This window comes from Notamacropus eugenii, chromosome 1 (genome assembly GCF_028372415.1).
Source record: "Notamacropus eugenii isolate mMacEug1 chromosome 1, mMacEug1.pri_v2, whole genome shotgun sequence".
Lineage (NCBI taxonomy): Eukaryota > Metazoa > Chordata > Mammalia > Diprotodontia > Macropodidae > Notamacropus > Notamacropus eugenii.
Window position 1 is genome coordinate 36774687 of NC_092872.1, and position 15541 is coordinate 36790227.

The 15541-nt window shown below is 39.9% G+C and overlaps 1 protein-coding gene and 1 long non-coding RNA gene across 2 annotated transcripts; one reads left to right on the forward strand and one right to left on the reverse strand.

The window, feature by feature from the left end:
• Nucleotides 1–9580: 9580 nt before the first annotated feature.
• On the reverse strand, nt 9581–10747 carry LOC140496654 (uncharacterized). Its single transcript, XR_011964361.1, has 2 exons — nt 10652–10747; nt 9581–10473 (listed from the first exon to the last, which is right to left on the reverse strand). It is a non-coding gene; the product is annotated as an uncharacterized lncRNA (long non-coding RNA).
• Nucleotides 10748–12161: 1414 nt separating this feature from the next.
• DMAC1 (distal membrane arm assembly component 1) lies at nt 12162–14601 on the forward strand. The gene is made up of 2 exons (XM_072596722.1): nt 12162–12888; nt 14284–14601. The coding sequence occupies exons 1-2, from the start codon at nt 12663–12665 to the stop codon at nt 14358–14360; spliced, it is 303 nt and encodes a 100-aa protein (XP_072452823.1). The 5' UTR covers nt 12162–12662; the 3' UTR covers nt 14361–14601.
• The last annotated feature ends 940 nt before the right edge of the window (nt 14602–15541 follow it).

Below are 15541 nucleotides of genomic sequence, written 5' to 3' on the forward strand. Positions count from 1 at the left end.
CCAACCCTCAAATTATGAAGTTCTGTGATTTAGTGACACAGTAGACGACTCGACTGCTTCTTCTATACCAACTTCTGAACAAGATATTAGTTATTTGTACAAAGCTGGAATGCCTGAACTAGGTATAAATTCTCTTTGTCAGTGAGTTTTCATTGCCTCACTTACTTGGACTTTTTGTGGCAGAAGTGAGGGTAACTAATGTGACAACACATTAATGATAACGTTTATACATTTGAGTTATGCTCTTGGGCTAGTAAAAGAAGAAAGGAATCTTCCACACCCCCACATCCCCATCCCCAATCAGAAGGCAAACCTACACACATATATCAAGACATGGAGACATAGAGATTCCAAGATGCACATAGAAAAGAAAGAGCAGATTTGGGAAGACTGAACTCACTCTGACCTATAGTCTTCTGGGCACTATTGCTTGTTTGTGTCACTCTTTGTATTTATCAATCTATTCTTACTTCTGGATTTTGTATCCATTCTTTTAAAATTAGAACTCATCAAGAGAGAACCCTGTATGACTACTTTTTTATTGGGATTGTTTAAAATTGTATAGCCAGAACTTCATTTTAAAATATCTTATATACATCATTAGTTATTTTCTTTTTAAAGTCTCTTGACCTAGTATCATTTTTATCTGTTTCTCTAAACTTAATGAAACGTGCTTTTCTCAAGTCCAGGGTATATTTCTGAATATGTTTGGTGTGTCTTTCCCTTACTTTAAAATAAGATTATTGATTATAAACATTATAAAACATAAAATATAAAAAGTAATAAAACATATGGGATTAAAACACACCCCCTTCCCAGTCTTCCAAATGCCTCATGACCTAACTTTTGTATAGTCTAGTTTCAAAATATCTACATTCCAAAATTTCAAAGGTGAAACGGAAATCTTTAGAGATTATTTGCCATCATGCACCTCACCATGTCAAAGATTTTGTGACAAAGTTCTTATAAGAGAAATTTTCCTCTTTGTTTTACATATCTGAACATGTCCAGTGATTTAGAGTGAACTGATTTTCCAATTTGATCAGTAACTATCCTTGACTAATTTTGGTCAAGAACACTATAATTATTACTGCTTTTTTAAAATATATTATTAACAAGATTATTTCTAACGGTAAGTAGCCAAGTTTTTGAAAGCTTTGATCAACAGTCTAAGCTTGTTTACTATTAATCTCTGCAATGAACATGAAGGTCTCAAATTCAAAGCTTAATAACACTATAAAAGCATTTTTATTCTGGTATTGATTTTAAACCAATATGCAATCTGAAAAAAATGTCAAATATAACTTAAAGATCAGGTAGGAACACTGCTATTGCACTCTCAGGTAAGGAAAAACACCATGAACTATCGTCCATCAAATAGAAAGCCACATCATGGTAAATAATGCTTTCTTTTATTGTTGGCATAAAAGCCCCAGCTCTGAAAGTCACACAGAAAGTACTGCAAGTGATTTTCTGTGAAAAATGAATGAAACAGAATGATCGATGCAAAAACTCAAGTGAATTTCAGACTTAGGATCAAACAGGATATGGTCACATCTAAGTTATATATAACGCTTGCTTTTATGATCCAAGTGGAAAAATAATTTAAAATAAAATGGGATAAAGCAAGGCTTCTGACCAAACTGGAGACTTGTGGCCTGGACTTTCTCTGGCTGAGTTTACAAGCCATATAATGATAGACCTTTTTAAAAGATCAAGATGATTTGCTGCATTTGGATTAGCACCACAAAATGCTTACATATAGGTGTTCTAAATCTACACAAAAGGAAAGACTTTATAATAGTTAGAAAAACTGGCATTTTTACAGTACATTTGGGGAAAGGAGGACATTAAATATATACACACGCATTCAGATAGACAGACATATACATATATACACACATACATACATCTATACACACACACACACATCTCTTCCTAATGAGACAACCATTTCAGTATTATTGTTGTTCATTTGTTTCAGTTGTATTCAATTTTTTGTTATCCCATTGTTATCCCATTTGGGGTTTTCTTGGCAAAGATACTGAAGTGGCTGGCCATTTCCTTCATCAGTTCATTTTACAAATGAGGAAACTGAGGCCAGCAGGGTTAGGTGACTTGCCCAGGGTCACATAGCTAGTAAGTGTCTGAGGTTTTGAACTCAGAAACTTGAGTCTTTCTGACCCCAGGCCTGGCACTCTAGCCACTGCACCACCTAGCTGCCTTTTTAATATTAGGCAGCTATAATTGTAAGAAGGTTTTCTTTATATTGAATCAAAATTTTCCTCTCTATAACTTCCCTACATCCTAGTTCTTTCATCTAGAACAATAAAGAGCAAATATATTCTCACCTTTATAACGTGTGTATGTGTATGTAGAGTGAGCCTACTATATGCTGCCTACTATGTGCCAGACATTGTACTAAATGCTTTAAAATAATCCTCTTATCTGATCCTCACAACAACCCTCTGAGGTAAGTGATGTTATTACCCCTGTTTTACAATTGAGAAAACTGAGGCAGACAGAGGTTAAATGACTTACCCAGGGTCATGTAGTATCTGAGGTCATATTTGAACTCAGATCTTCCTAACTCAAAGCTCAGTGCTCTATCCATTGCTCCCCCTTGTAATGGTAATTTAAATGGGAAGACCTTTCCCATTCACTAAAAGGCCCATGTGACATTATCACATGAGTCTGAGTCACATGGAGCCTGTGGTGGGAAGAGTTTGCTGAACAGATGGAACAGGAAGAGCAGAGCTGAGAGGAAAATTGGTCAGAGTCTAATCAGAGCTAGGAAGGATGCAGGCAGCTGGCTGGCGTGAGTGAAACAGCTTGTTTGTGTTTTTGTTTAAGGGAGCTTGCCTGTGATTTGTTTAACAGACCTGGTTTGTGGGAAGCCCAGCAGGGGGACGGTTTGGGGCTGGTGTCATTTTCTGCATTGTTATTGTGTACAGATTTTTGTTGCTATGATGGATTTGGCTTTTTGGTGTCTGAATAAATGTTTTGGTTTTGTCTTCCATGTGAAGAGTCTATGGTATTTTGTTATTCAGAATTGCACTAGGATATTCACTGCTGCCCTAGGAGTTGTGAATATCACATTGGTGTTACACCCCTAATGCCTCAATTATTAACATCAACCAATCAACTAACAAACATTTAAGCATCTACTATATGCCAGGTACTGTGCTAAGCATCCTGGGTAACTATGCATTTATATATGTATGTGTGAATATATGAATATATACACACGTATACTTATGTAGATATATGTGTGTGCATGCACATAGATATGTATATGTTCATTTGTTAGCCTCATCTCAGTTGGTACTCATGACTATATGTGGCAGATGATCTAGAACTGTGATAAGAGGCAGTGCAGAGGGATGGATAAAAGGTCCAGCATCAGAGGCCAGAAGATCTGATTCAAGTTCTGTCTCTGACATATATTAGAACCACATACAAACTCCTCTGTTTGACTCTGAAAGTCCTACACAAACTGGACCTTTCCCACTATCAAAATGACCCTTTTGCTGTTCCTCACAAACAACACTCCACTTTCTCTCACGGTCTTTGCCCTGGGTGTTACTAGTGGCTAGAACATATTCTCTCTCCTACCTCTCCACCTGCTAGAATCACTGGTTTATTGCACAACAGTTCAAGTATCACTTTCAAGGTGAAATATTTTCTGTTGTTGCCACATGCTAATTGCCCTTCCTCCCAAAACCCACCTTTTTTTATTCCACGAATATATTTGCATATGTACATGTTGACTCCTCGGATAAGGATATGGGCATCATTGGTTTTGTATCCCCAGTGCCTGGCACACAGCAGAGGCTTAATAAATGCTTGGGTACTGAGTGATAACTAGTTATATGACCATAGAAAAGTCAATTGACCTTTCAGTATCCCTTGCATAGAAGGCAGAGTTGTCAAGTGGAAAGAACACTGGTTTTGGAGTGAGAGAACCTGAGTTCGTATCCTGCCTCTGATACTTATTTACCTATATGATCTTTTGCAAGTCATTTAAAGCACCTTGGGCCTCAGATTCCTCCGCTGCAAAAATGAAGGGGTTGGGCGAGTTAGTTTCTGAGATTCTTTCCAGCTCCAGACCTATTCTGCATCAGTAGAGTTTCCTCACCAAGGAAATAACAGCTAGAGAAGATAATGCAGATTATTCTGTTTCCTCACTGATGAAATAAGAGCTAAAGAAGATAATATAGGTTATTATGTTTCCTCCCCGATAAAATTACAGGTGAAGATGATAATACAGATTATTAAAACCATTTTACAGATGAAAAAGTAGAGGTTCAGCTAAGGTAAGTGACTTCTCAAGGACAAACAGTCAAACAAGTGGGAATGATGGGAGTTGAAGACTGGATTCCTGCCTTCTGACATATCCTGGTTCTGAAACAGTTGAACACATCATGGCTTATTACATTTTTTAGAAAGGCTAGGACTAAATAATGGAGAAATGTCTAAATGATATGGCCTTTGAAAAATTATATCTTAAGTGAGGACATTAAAAGACAGTTGAACTCAGACTGAATTCAATGAATAATATTAATTCCATAGGATAGATGAAGAACTAGCACCTCCCTCATCTTCATAGAGGTGGACGACTACAGTTGTGGAAACATGTATGTACTTAGAGTTGCAATTGCTATTACAGTTAGTTTTCCTTACCATTTTTTTTTTATTACAAAGTATGGTTCTATTAGGGTTGGTGATATTAGGAAATGATTATCTAACAAATAGCATTAGTAAAAATTTTAAAGTATCATTATTAATAGTTTTCTGTTAGAGAATTGCTTCCCAATTTATGCTTAATTATTTCATGGTAAGCAAAACAAGGACTGAAAATGTGTTATCTTATACATCACCATTCACTCTGTACTTAAATTCATAGCTCATCTAATCCATGTAGTTTTTCAGAATCATCCCATACAAAAAAAAAATCAAATCAAATCTGTTCCTCCTCTAAACTTTTCTTAAAATCTGTCACAGAGCACTTACAATTAGCTGTATATTTTAGCTGTATCTCTATGTTTTCTCTTTCACTAGATTATGACCTCCTAGAGAGAAGGTAACATGTCTGATGCTCCTCTATATTCTCCATCGTACCCAGACCTGGACGGTGGATAGAGTAAACCTTAATGCTTGTTAAATTATAAGCATGACTGAAATGTAGGGTTTAAATATGAAACCCAAACTTCTTTGTACATATTTCAGCATGATGTGATGGCAAGAGGTTCAGACTGGAAGTCCAGAACCCTAGCTTTGAAAAATTAAATCCTAGCTTTAAAATTTAGTAGCTATGCTCCTACAGACATGTCTCTGGGTCTCAGAGTCTTCATGTATAAAATGACATATCATCCTTAACAGAATGGTCCTAAGGAAAATGCTCTGTGATCTCAAAGTTCTCTAGAAATATGATTTATTATTACAACCATTTATTGTACTTGCCTCCAGTAATTCTGATGGCTCATAATTAATGCACAATGCATATATTCTGATAAAGGTATTTCTCACAAGCTATTTTTAATCAGAAAAATGGGGAGGGGGAGGGAGAGGAGCAAAGTACAGAGGAAGAATTCCCCTTTGCAGCTGTTACCTGTCTGGTCTACCACTGAATCACTTTAAGAACTTTGAAAAGTCACTTCCTCTCTTAGAGCTTCATGTTTCCTAAGTGTAAAATGGAGACCAATGTTCTTTCCCTTGCCTAGATCAGGGATATTGCAGGGATTAATCATAATAACACCTTTCATGCGGATAGCACTCTGTCCTTTTCAAAGTCCTTTCACAGGTATGGGGTGGCTATGAAATAATAGGACTGCTTTCCATAACCTAGCCCACAAAAACCAGCCTCATCATTTAAAAGTCAGGCCACCTACATCAGCTCATTTGTTCTGCAGAATAACCCTGTGAGATAAAGAGACCTTATCTCACAGTGACTGGGAAAGTGAAATCCAATAGCTTTGAACTACTTGCCTGAAGTCATGCAAACAAGTCAGTAGCCAAAACTGGATTAGATGGAACTTGGGCCTCTTGGCTAACAAAAAAAAAAAAATAGATTACCTAAAAAATATATGGCTTGCATGCTGGCTTTAATGAGAAAAATACCTGCACAGAAATTGCACACTGGGGCCAGTGTACTTTTCCATTATACCATACAATAATTGTAAGAATCTTTGCAGGACTCCATAATAGAAAGAGTATGCTAACACAATATTGCTATTCATAACTGTAACTAGCTGGAAACTTCTAGAGCAAAGAGCTGGGTGGAAGCTTCTAGATAATGGTGGGGGTGAAGGTGACAATGGGGACAAGTCCCACCAGGAGAAATCAGACCATGTCCCCAGAGAGTTCCATCAGGACAGTAATCACCAAGTGAAGGAAGAAGAAATTGTAACCTTCCATGAAGGCAATGTACCCCCACTCTCTCACCATGAGCATGACATCCACTCCCCACACATACCCTCACACAGATGTGTACATACACACAGGAAGAAGTCTGGCTCTTGTTCCATTTTCTTCTATAATAGTAATGCCTCTGTTGTGATCCATCATCAATGAATACAGCCCCTTTTCCTCACTCCTCTTTTCTGACACCTCATACTACCTGCCAACAGGAAACGGTTATGCCCCTTTAAAGGGCAGAAGAGCTCTCCAAGGAAGGTGGGAGACAGAGTTAGACACATTAAAAAAGCTTTGACGGGAATTACAACTTTGCGGAAATTGTTCCTTTTGTCACAAGAAGGATGTCTTCCTCTTCTGAACTCTGCCTTATAAGCAGCTGCAATCCATGGTACCGTCTCACTTCTGACAGCAAGATGCAATGTGGATTAATTTCAGCAATCCGTTAGAAGTAGGACACTGCTGAACATCTGGGTCTCATCAGCTCCTCTTTCCTTTCCTGCTGATTCACTGGTCAGCAGAAAATATCAGTCCCAGATGTTCACCCTTGCAATACCCACCAGGCCTATACATATTATGGCAGGGATCGATAAGAATTCCTTCTTCGTTACAGCATTAAGAGGCAAGCTGCTGGGGAGGCATTCTATTTAAGTGAATGAGTGTTATGGGGAAAACCAAAATAATTAGACCATTTCTTTGTTCATAGGACTGGAGGCCTGGGCTTACACATCAGCGTATTTCAGCAGCCCTTCCTCAGGCTTAACTGCATGTGTGCATGAAATTTCTCTAAGCAGAGAACGCTCAAAGAGTTATGAAGTACCATTCCTTGAAGAAAAGCCAAGCAGTTTCTCTTGTAATCAATACCAGGACCCAAACCAATAGAAAACATGCTACTTGGCTGCTCACAGTGTAATACTTTGTATTGCATCATTCTGGCTCACACAGCACTGGGCTGTGGAGAGTGGTTCACCGGAAAATGCCAGCATTTACTTAAACACAGTATATTTCACAATGTGTGGCCTGCAAAGGGATGCTGAAGTAAGGCTACACAGGTAAGGCTGTCTCTTATGAAAAATCATGGATGGAATCATAGCCAAACTAGCATGGCACAAACTACAGTGTCATTGACCAATCAAGCTGCCAGGGTCTTTTCTGAAAGTAGTAATGTACCTGGAAATGTGTACAGAGAAGGTTTGTGTAGAGAACCTACTTAGGATGAAGAACAAGAGAGATCTGAAGTGCAAGAACAGGACCCCAGGTCAAGAAATCCAAATGCAGGGGAAGACAGTTACAATGAGAATGAGGATGTTCGCTCTAGGAACATAAATTGGATGTCTAGCATTCTGTAGATTCTTCTTACAGAGAAGCTACAATTCTCCCTTCCAAAATCAGTGGTGTGACCCAGATGGTATGGAGATGGTATGTTAGCATATATACCTGGAGGGAAAAGTCCCTGGGATATCATTTTTACATGACACCTGGGACCCAGGGAGCATGGCTTACTGGGTAAAATTACGTAAGACAGCCTTTCCCAGAAGAAAGCTATGCATTTGACCACAGATTGGTGGTTCCACTGGGCTAGGGCTCTATTAAGGGTGAATCTTCTAGAAGGCAGGATTTTTAAGAGTGGAGTGGCTAGAGGTCCAGAGGTCAGGGAGTCAAGGTATTGTCTGTGGAGGGAATGGGGAGAAAATAGCCAGCAGTATGGCCATAGCATTCCAAAATTCTCTAGTTCCAGAAGAATTTAGTGAGCACAATGCTGGGAGGAAAGACTACAATGGATTGCTGAACTTCAGCAAACTACCATAAGTTTCAATATGACTCAGTCCTCCCACTGTTGCTTTCCTTTGTTCTCCAAGAGGACCATGCCATCAGGAAGGGGATGCTATGACTTGCAAATGAATTGGATTGAAGTGAGAGAGGGCTGTGCAAAGTCACCAGCCTCACTTTATCCTCTGAAATCATCTGGGTCCAGTGGCAAGATACAGATCAGGACAACTGGAGATGGCCCCCAAGAGTCAGGTACCTTCTACTGAAAGGCACAAGGAAAAATGCTATGTTATGGGGAATCCTAAGGATTAGGCGCTAAATGCCCTGGAGACTTTAAAAGGCACTACCTATTTGCTTATGGGAGCAGAAAAAGTATCTCCTCATTTCTCTTTGTTATCTATACTGTGTCTTATATGCTTTTGCTATTGGATTTAGTCTGGGAAGAGAGTTACGCTAATGGGATCTTTGTAAAATTGATTTCCCCCAAATAACCTACTAACTGACCCCTGAAAAAAGTAACAAGAGGCTCCAGAGATGGAGTTTTCGGGGGGATTTCAAAGGCTCAGCATTACACAGGACTATTCTAAAAATTTCTATTTGAATAAGTATTTTAAAAGCCTAGGGATCAAAGGAAGAACTCTCAGTAATAGCTATCTTAGCACATTTCATTTTTTTTTAACTGAATCCTTTAACTCTAGCCTTCAAGTTAAGGGCCTGTCTAGTAATATTAATACTCCAGGTGTATGATGTGAACATCTCCTTAAGCTGCACAAGTACCATGAAATCATTGGTATTTACACATTCACTGATTATGAGCAAACCTTAAAATTAAATTTTATATATGGTACCATTTTTCTCCTGATCTTTTAAACAAAATACTTATGTCTCTTTCCTTTATATGTGGTTAACTCCTCCTATTGAACCCAGTAAAACCAGGTGTGTGTATTTCCATCTGAGAGCCTTTTTTTTTTTTACAGAGCCATGCCATTCTTTAGCATAATCATCTCTAACATTACCATGTTCATCCTCTCTGCTACTTGTGACATGCCTTCCTGTGTTCTTAGGGTGAAACTTTCTTTTCATGCTGTCTGTAGCAATTGCTAAGAAGAGTCTTCTCTTTGTAAGAGTCAATGGGATGTATTTGGCCATGAAAGCAACACCATTTTAGTTCAGCTTTATTTAGAGACACCTTTAGTGAGTGACTTTTTTCAATTGTGTATTTCTTGAAACAATTATCAGTCCACCATGTGAACAACAAAGAGGGAACCCTTAAATTCCTTATGTTACTAACTGCTCATGGACTAAGATGGATGACAGACTGTATGTGTAACGACTGGTATTTTTTAAGTATGTAGGATATTTGAAGATTTATATGAAAAGCCGGTCCAAAAAACTCCGTTTTACAAATATTTATTGAATGTCTAAAATACAAGTGTCTTCAAAATCTTAGTGCAGTACAGTTTTAACTGTACTGAACTAAGGCTTTAGGGACACCTTGAACGTAAGGCATTCAATTAATCATGCATTTATTCATTCAGCAAACATTTATTAAGCCCATGTTGTGTGCAAGGCACTGTGTTGGTACTGGGAATGCAAAGGAAAAATTTATATATTTTGTTTTTGTATCCCCAGCATCTGTTTAGTACCCGGCAGGTGTCACTTAATAAATGCTCATGGGTTGATTTATGGGAGAGGAAAGGAAAAGAATGGAGAGAATAATCCAATTGGCTGAAATATAAAGGGAAATAATAGGAAAGAAGTTTATAAAAACATGGGGGCCTTGAATGCTACCATCATGAGTTTATATTCTCGTTCACAATGAGGAATGACTTAAGGAATGATAATGATAAGAGGAGTACGATTGAGATGACTGGCAGTCATGTGAAAGAAATGATGTGAAGATAGATTAGAGGCAAAAAAACAAGTTAGGAAGCTACTCCAATAATCTAGACAAGAAGAGATGAGAACCTCAACCAGGTAACTCAAGTGGAAGTTGAGAAGCGGGAAGGGGTGGGAGAAATGAATGTGAGAGAGACTACTAAGGAAGGACAGGATGAAATTACTAACTGGATTATGAAGTGAGGAAGAGAGAGCAATCAAACATGACTCTAAAGGGATGAGCCTGGGTGACTAGGTGGATGATGTCTTCAATGGAGTAAAATTAGAAGACCAAGTTTTGGGTAGAAGCTGATGCATTCAGTTTTAGATATGTAGGTTCCGGATGCCAACAGGTTACTGAGCAGGTATTCAGAACAAATGCTTTTCACTGTTCTAGGTGCTAGCTGCAATCTAGTTAGGCAAATAAGATACAAACACACAGACAGTTAAATTATACAGTGGTATGAAAATATATGATGTTATAGAATATAGAAGACACAATAAGCAACTACAATAACTCTTACATGACCTAATCAAATGAACTAATGACAATGAAAGAAGTGGAATTAACATTGGAAAAGACTCTCACCATTTCCTGAAGAGATGGTGCCTTGGGAACCAGACATCTTTATCTTCACACTGACAGTCATCACTCCCCCATACAGACATAATCTTCCCCCTTTTCCTAAGAATTATAATAAAAATAAATACCAATCCACATGTCAGCATTCTTATCTCCATATAATCTTGGTGAGCATGATACACAGTCATATTAATTATCTCCTTGATGAAAGGACAAGAAGGAGGCAAGATTTCACAAATAATATTTTATAGTAGACTGTCTTTTAACTCATGGAACTGACTGAAAGGTTTAGAGAAAACAAAATCCCATGGTGGTTTTTTGGGTTTTTTTTTTAAAAAAGTATTTGATTTAGTAGAACAAAATGAACTTTTAAAAACTGATCTTTATTTTTCATAAACATTTTTCCAATGAGCAGTGGTTCTCAAAGGGTGTGTCACACTAGCATGCTGAGTTTTTATCAGATGGGATGTGAAATTTTGCTTGGTATGGTATTTCATTAAGAGAAATTTCCTAAATAATTTTACTATTAATTTTATTTTCCCAGCATCTATAGTAAGTGTTGTAATCACAGAAGAAAACTTGCCTGTTACACACATACACACTGACCTCAAAAATACATTGGACCTTAAACTCACAAAGTACTCAGTAAAAATGTCTGCACTTATTAGGGTTCGATATGGAATCAGAGACAGAAATAGCATGAGAAATAAATTTAAGAACAGTGTTTATTTAGCACTCACTATATGAATCACTGAGCTAAACACTGGCTATACATAGAAAGGCAAAATATACAGAAAGGTAGAAAACCTGGTCCCTGCGTTCTGGATGCTCATATCCCAATGGAGCGGACAACATGCAAACAACTACGTACAAACAAAATATATCTAATATATTCATGTCCATTGTCTACTATGTTTATGTCCAATCCTCAAACTAATCTGTAAACTCCTTGAAGACAGGGGAAGGATCTTGCCTCAATTCCATTTTGTATCTCCACCACCTAACACAGAACTAGACCCCGGATCATAGGATTACAGACTTAAAACTTGGGCCTTGGAGATCATCTAGTCCAATCTCCTTTTATAGATGAGAAAACCAAAGGCTAGGACAGTTAAATTATTTGTCCAAGGTCATTTAGAGTAGTAACTGGGAGAGCTCTGATCCAACCAGATGTCTTGCGACTTGAAATCTATTTCTCTTAACATATCACTGAACTCTTATTAAGTGTGTGGTACGTGGCTGTTACTATGTTGCGAGAAGAAGATACAATTAATAAAAAGAAAGCCAATCTCTGCCTTAGGAGTTTACAATACACAAAAGGAAGCAGGAAAGGTGGGGAGGCGCCAGTGGGTACCTGGCTTAGGATGTCTTGTTGAGTGGAGCCGAAACCAGGATGAGCAGCAGGTACTGGGGTGGAGGGGACCAAAGTGGGGTTCCTGCCTTCTATACAGGGTGTATCTCACTCCTTAGCCAAGGCGGGAGGATTACCTAAATAACAGTTCCCTGCTCCATTTCATTTGACACCAAGGATAAGAAGAATAAGAAAGATGGATAAGAGGAAGGAAAGATGAGGCAGCGTGACAAGTGATTCAAAGTGCAAGACATTAACGGTTTGGGGTTTGACACGTCTTGGATAAGCCACCTTCTAAAAGGAGTCGTTTCCAAACTTGTTTTCTGTGGAACCGTTAACACAGGGTTTGGTTTCCCTTTTCAGTGGTTAGTGGGGGAGGGAGGGATACTAGCTTTGGTAGATAGGACAAAGGGCAGGACGGAAACGGGGAATGAATTTTAAATACAAGCGGAAGGCACCGCCCCTTCCAGCAGCATTCTCACTTCCTGTCCCGCCTCCTTCAATACAGCGCCGGCCCAGGGAGAACATACTACGTTTCCCATGAGCCACCGCGTTCACTTCCTGTGCAGCTCCCATCACGGCTCGGCTTCGGGAATCATTGCGTCGTGCGTTCCGCGTGGAAGCCGCCGCTCCTAGGGTCATTCTTTCTGCTCCCCCTACCTAAGGATGGTTGCCAGCACGTCTTCGTCGCCCCCTGCATCGCCAGCTCCGGCGCCCCCAGCCGCAGCTCCGGGCAAGAGCCCGTTAATGGGGGGTTGCCTGAGCTGCCGCCTCTTATCGGGAGCAGGGCTGCTGGGGGCGGGCGGCTACGTGTACTGGACAGCGCGGCGGCCCCTGAAGCTTGGCTATGCCCCCAGCCCGGGTATCATCTTCCAGATGGTCGTTGGCATCAGTGAGCGAGAGGCGGTGACGGTGGCCGGGAGGGGGCAGACGGCTGGGGGAGGGGGTGCGGTGCCCCAGCTCGGGAGGGGAGGGGAGTCACGTGGTCGGGAGGCTGACCCCAAGGGTAGGGGTGAGGAGGAGGAGAGAGAAGAGATCCCACATACACTGCAATAATAATAGTAATTGTTAATATTCATAACAGCCCCCATTGCAGCGATGTGCTAAGGTTTACAAAGCGCCTTGCCTCCTAGCCTGGGCAGAGAGCTGGGGGGGAGGATTCCAACCTCAAGTTACAAGCGAAGAAACTGAGGCAGAAGTGGCGTGTCCGAGGTCACCCACCTGGGCAGGCTTGCCAGAGCGGGGCCAAGACTTAGAATTGTGAAGGTCCTTTCGTCCTTTGGTGGCAAACTGGCCTCGTGTTGAAATCAAAAACCACAAATGAAGGCGATCTGAAGCACAAGTTACCATGACCTGTGTTCTACTTTTGTTTATCGCGTTAAACATTTCCCAGTTACATTGTAACATTGTAGTCTGGTTCTGGCGCTCTCGGGAGTTCTACACTTGTGGAGTCCCCAGGAAGGAGGAGACCACAGACCCAGAGAGTAACACGTCCAAAGTCACCTAGGGAGTGTGCAAGGGGAGCCTCTGTTGATTGTCCTCTGGCTCCAGATCCAGGCCTCTCCCCATGTTTATTCCACTACACCTTACAGATTATAGAATCAGAAAGTAAGTCAGTGAACCCCTTGGGCCTCCAAGGGGGAAGAGAAGGGAACAAGTATTTATTAAGCACCCACTATGTGCCAGGCATTGGGCTGAGCACTTTAAAGGTATCTTATTTGATCCTTACCATAACCCTCTGAGCAGAGGGAAAATCAATAAATATTTACTCTTACTATGTGCCAGGTACTGTACCACATGCTGATTTTAAAAAAACAGGCAAAAGACAGTCCCTGTCCTAAAGGAGCTTGCAGGAAGGAAGCAACGTGCAAACAACCACGTATAAACAAGCTATATGCAGAACCAGAAAAATTTGAAATAAGCAACAGGGGGATTAAGCAGATACAGAGGGAGAGGGATAATTAGGTGTACACACAAGTAATTAATAATTTTTTAATTGTTGAATGATTGGATGCAAAAGTAGCCTAACTTAAGAGTCTCCTCAAATGTGAAATTTTTTGTAGTTAAGGTGCTAGTATTAGAAAGCCTTTGTTTGAGTCTGGTCACTACCACTTACTAGGTTTTTACCTTAGACAAGTCGCTTCGCACTTTCTTAGCCTCAGTTATCTCATCCTTAAATGAGGATTATAAGACCTCACTATATCTACCTTCCTTTCTCACAAAGTTATTGAGAAATGTGCCCTCAAAGTACTAAAGAAATGTCAGTTTGTTATTATTATGTCTTCAGGTATCGCTTGTTGGGGGTTAGTCATATTGGTGGACCCTGTAGGAAAAGCCTATCCCATAGAATCAAAGAAGCAGTGACGAAATTGGCAACTTCTGCAACTCAGACACCCATTCCTGTGAATGACCCAGCCGCTCCAGTGGACTACCCAGAACAGGAAGATTGAAGGAAGACACCCGCAGATATTCCAGGATCCAGTGATCCTGCCTCAGATCTGTAGGTGCCAGCAGAGAAAATGGACACACGCATGGTTTCCTATTTCTTTTTACTCAGGCCTGCCCCTCCCTTCACAACTGTGAATAAATTTATCTGAGAATTGAAGAGGGTGTATGAGTCTTGTCTGTAGAAGAATGGGGATTTAAAGTCATTGAGCATTTCAACTAAAGGCAGGCAGAAAAACACCATCAGGCAAAATGAGAAAATGATCTGTAACTGCTGTTTGGGTTAAGCTCATAATACATTGTTGACTATTAATTCAGCCCATTTACAACTATGCTAATCCCATCCATACTAGGTACCTGACTCTGTGTTGGAGTCTATGGGGAATATCAGATTCCTTCCATTTGTTTAGTATTCCTTCCAGAGTACTTCTACACATGTCAACTCGCAACAAAATGATGAGGCTGTGCTAGTTCAGGTATTGTCCTCATTTTAGAAAGGAAACTGAGTCTATTCAAAGAAGTCAACTGAAAGGTACTCCTCTGGTCTAGATATTAGTGCCAATAATGCCACTATCAGACTGACCTGTATAAGGGTTTGTTCAGTTTCCTTGCCTATAGAATGAAGAGGTTGAATTAGGTCATTTCTAAGATCCCTTCCAGTGCTAATATTCTATCTCTTATTTGTCTAAATTGATTCACCAAATATTGCAGAAACTTAGATGACATACTACTTTACTATCGGGAAATTTACAGGTTGGCTTACCAAAGTATATTAACAGGATCTTTTTATTCTGCTTCTAGCAGGAAACACTAGTGATGTGCTTATGTGGGAAAATGAGATGAATTTCAAGGAAGGACCCAAGGGAAACAACACGGGCAAAGATACTACACTGGCTGTGGAATCAGGACTTGGGTTGAAGTACTGTTCTGATACTTGCTAACTGTGTGGCAGTTCACTTTCTGGGGTCTCGTTTCCTTTATTGCTAAAATGAATGAGCTGCTCTTAATAGCCCTCTGGCGTTTTTTCCAGCTCTAGATCTCTGGTCCTATGAAAGGGAGAAAACATTTTCAATTGGAAGTCACTTAAAAGTTTATCTTGA

Excerpts from the sequence above, each read along its gene's own strand:
- DMAC1 (XM_072596722.1), top strand. The coding sequence starts at position 12,663 with ATGGTTGCCAGCACGTCTTCGTCGCCCCCTGCATCGCCAGCTCCGGCG. Across the intron at positions 12,889-14,283 it reads CCAGATGGTCGTTGGCATCA|GTATCGCTTGTTGGGGGTTA; the intron begins GTGAGCGAGAGG and ends TTATGTCTTCAG.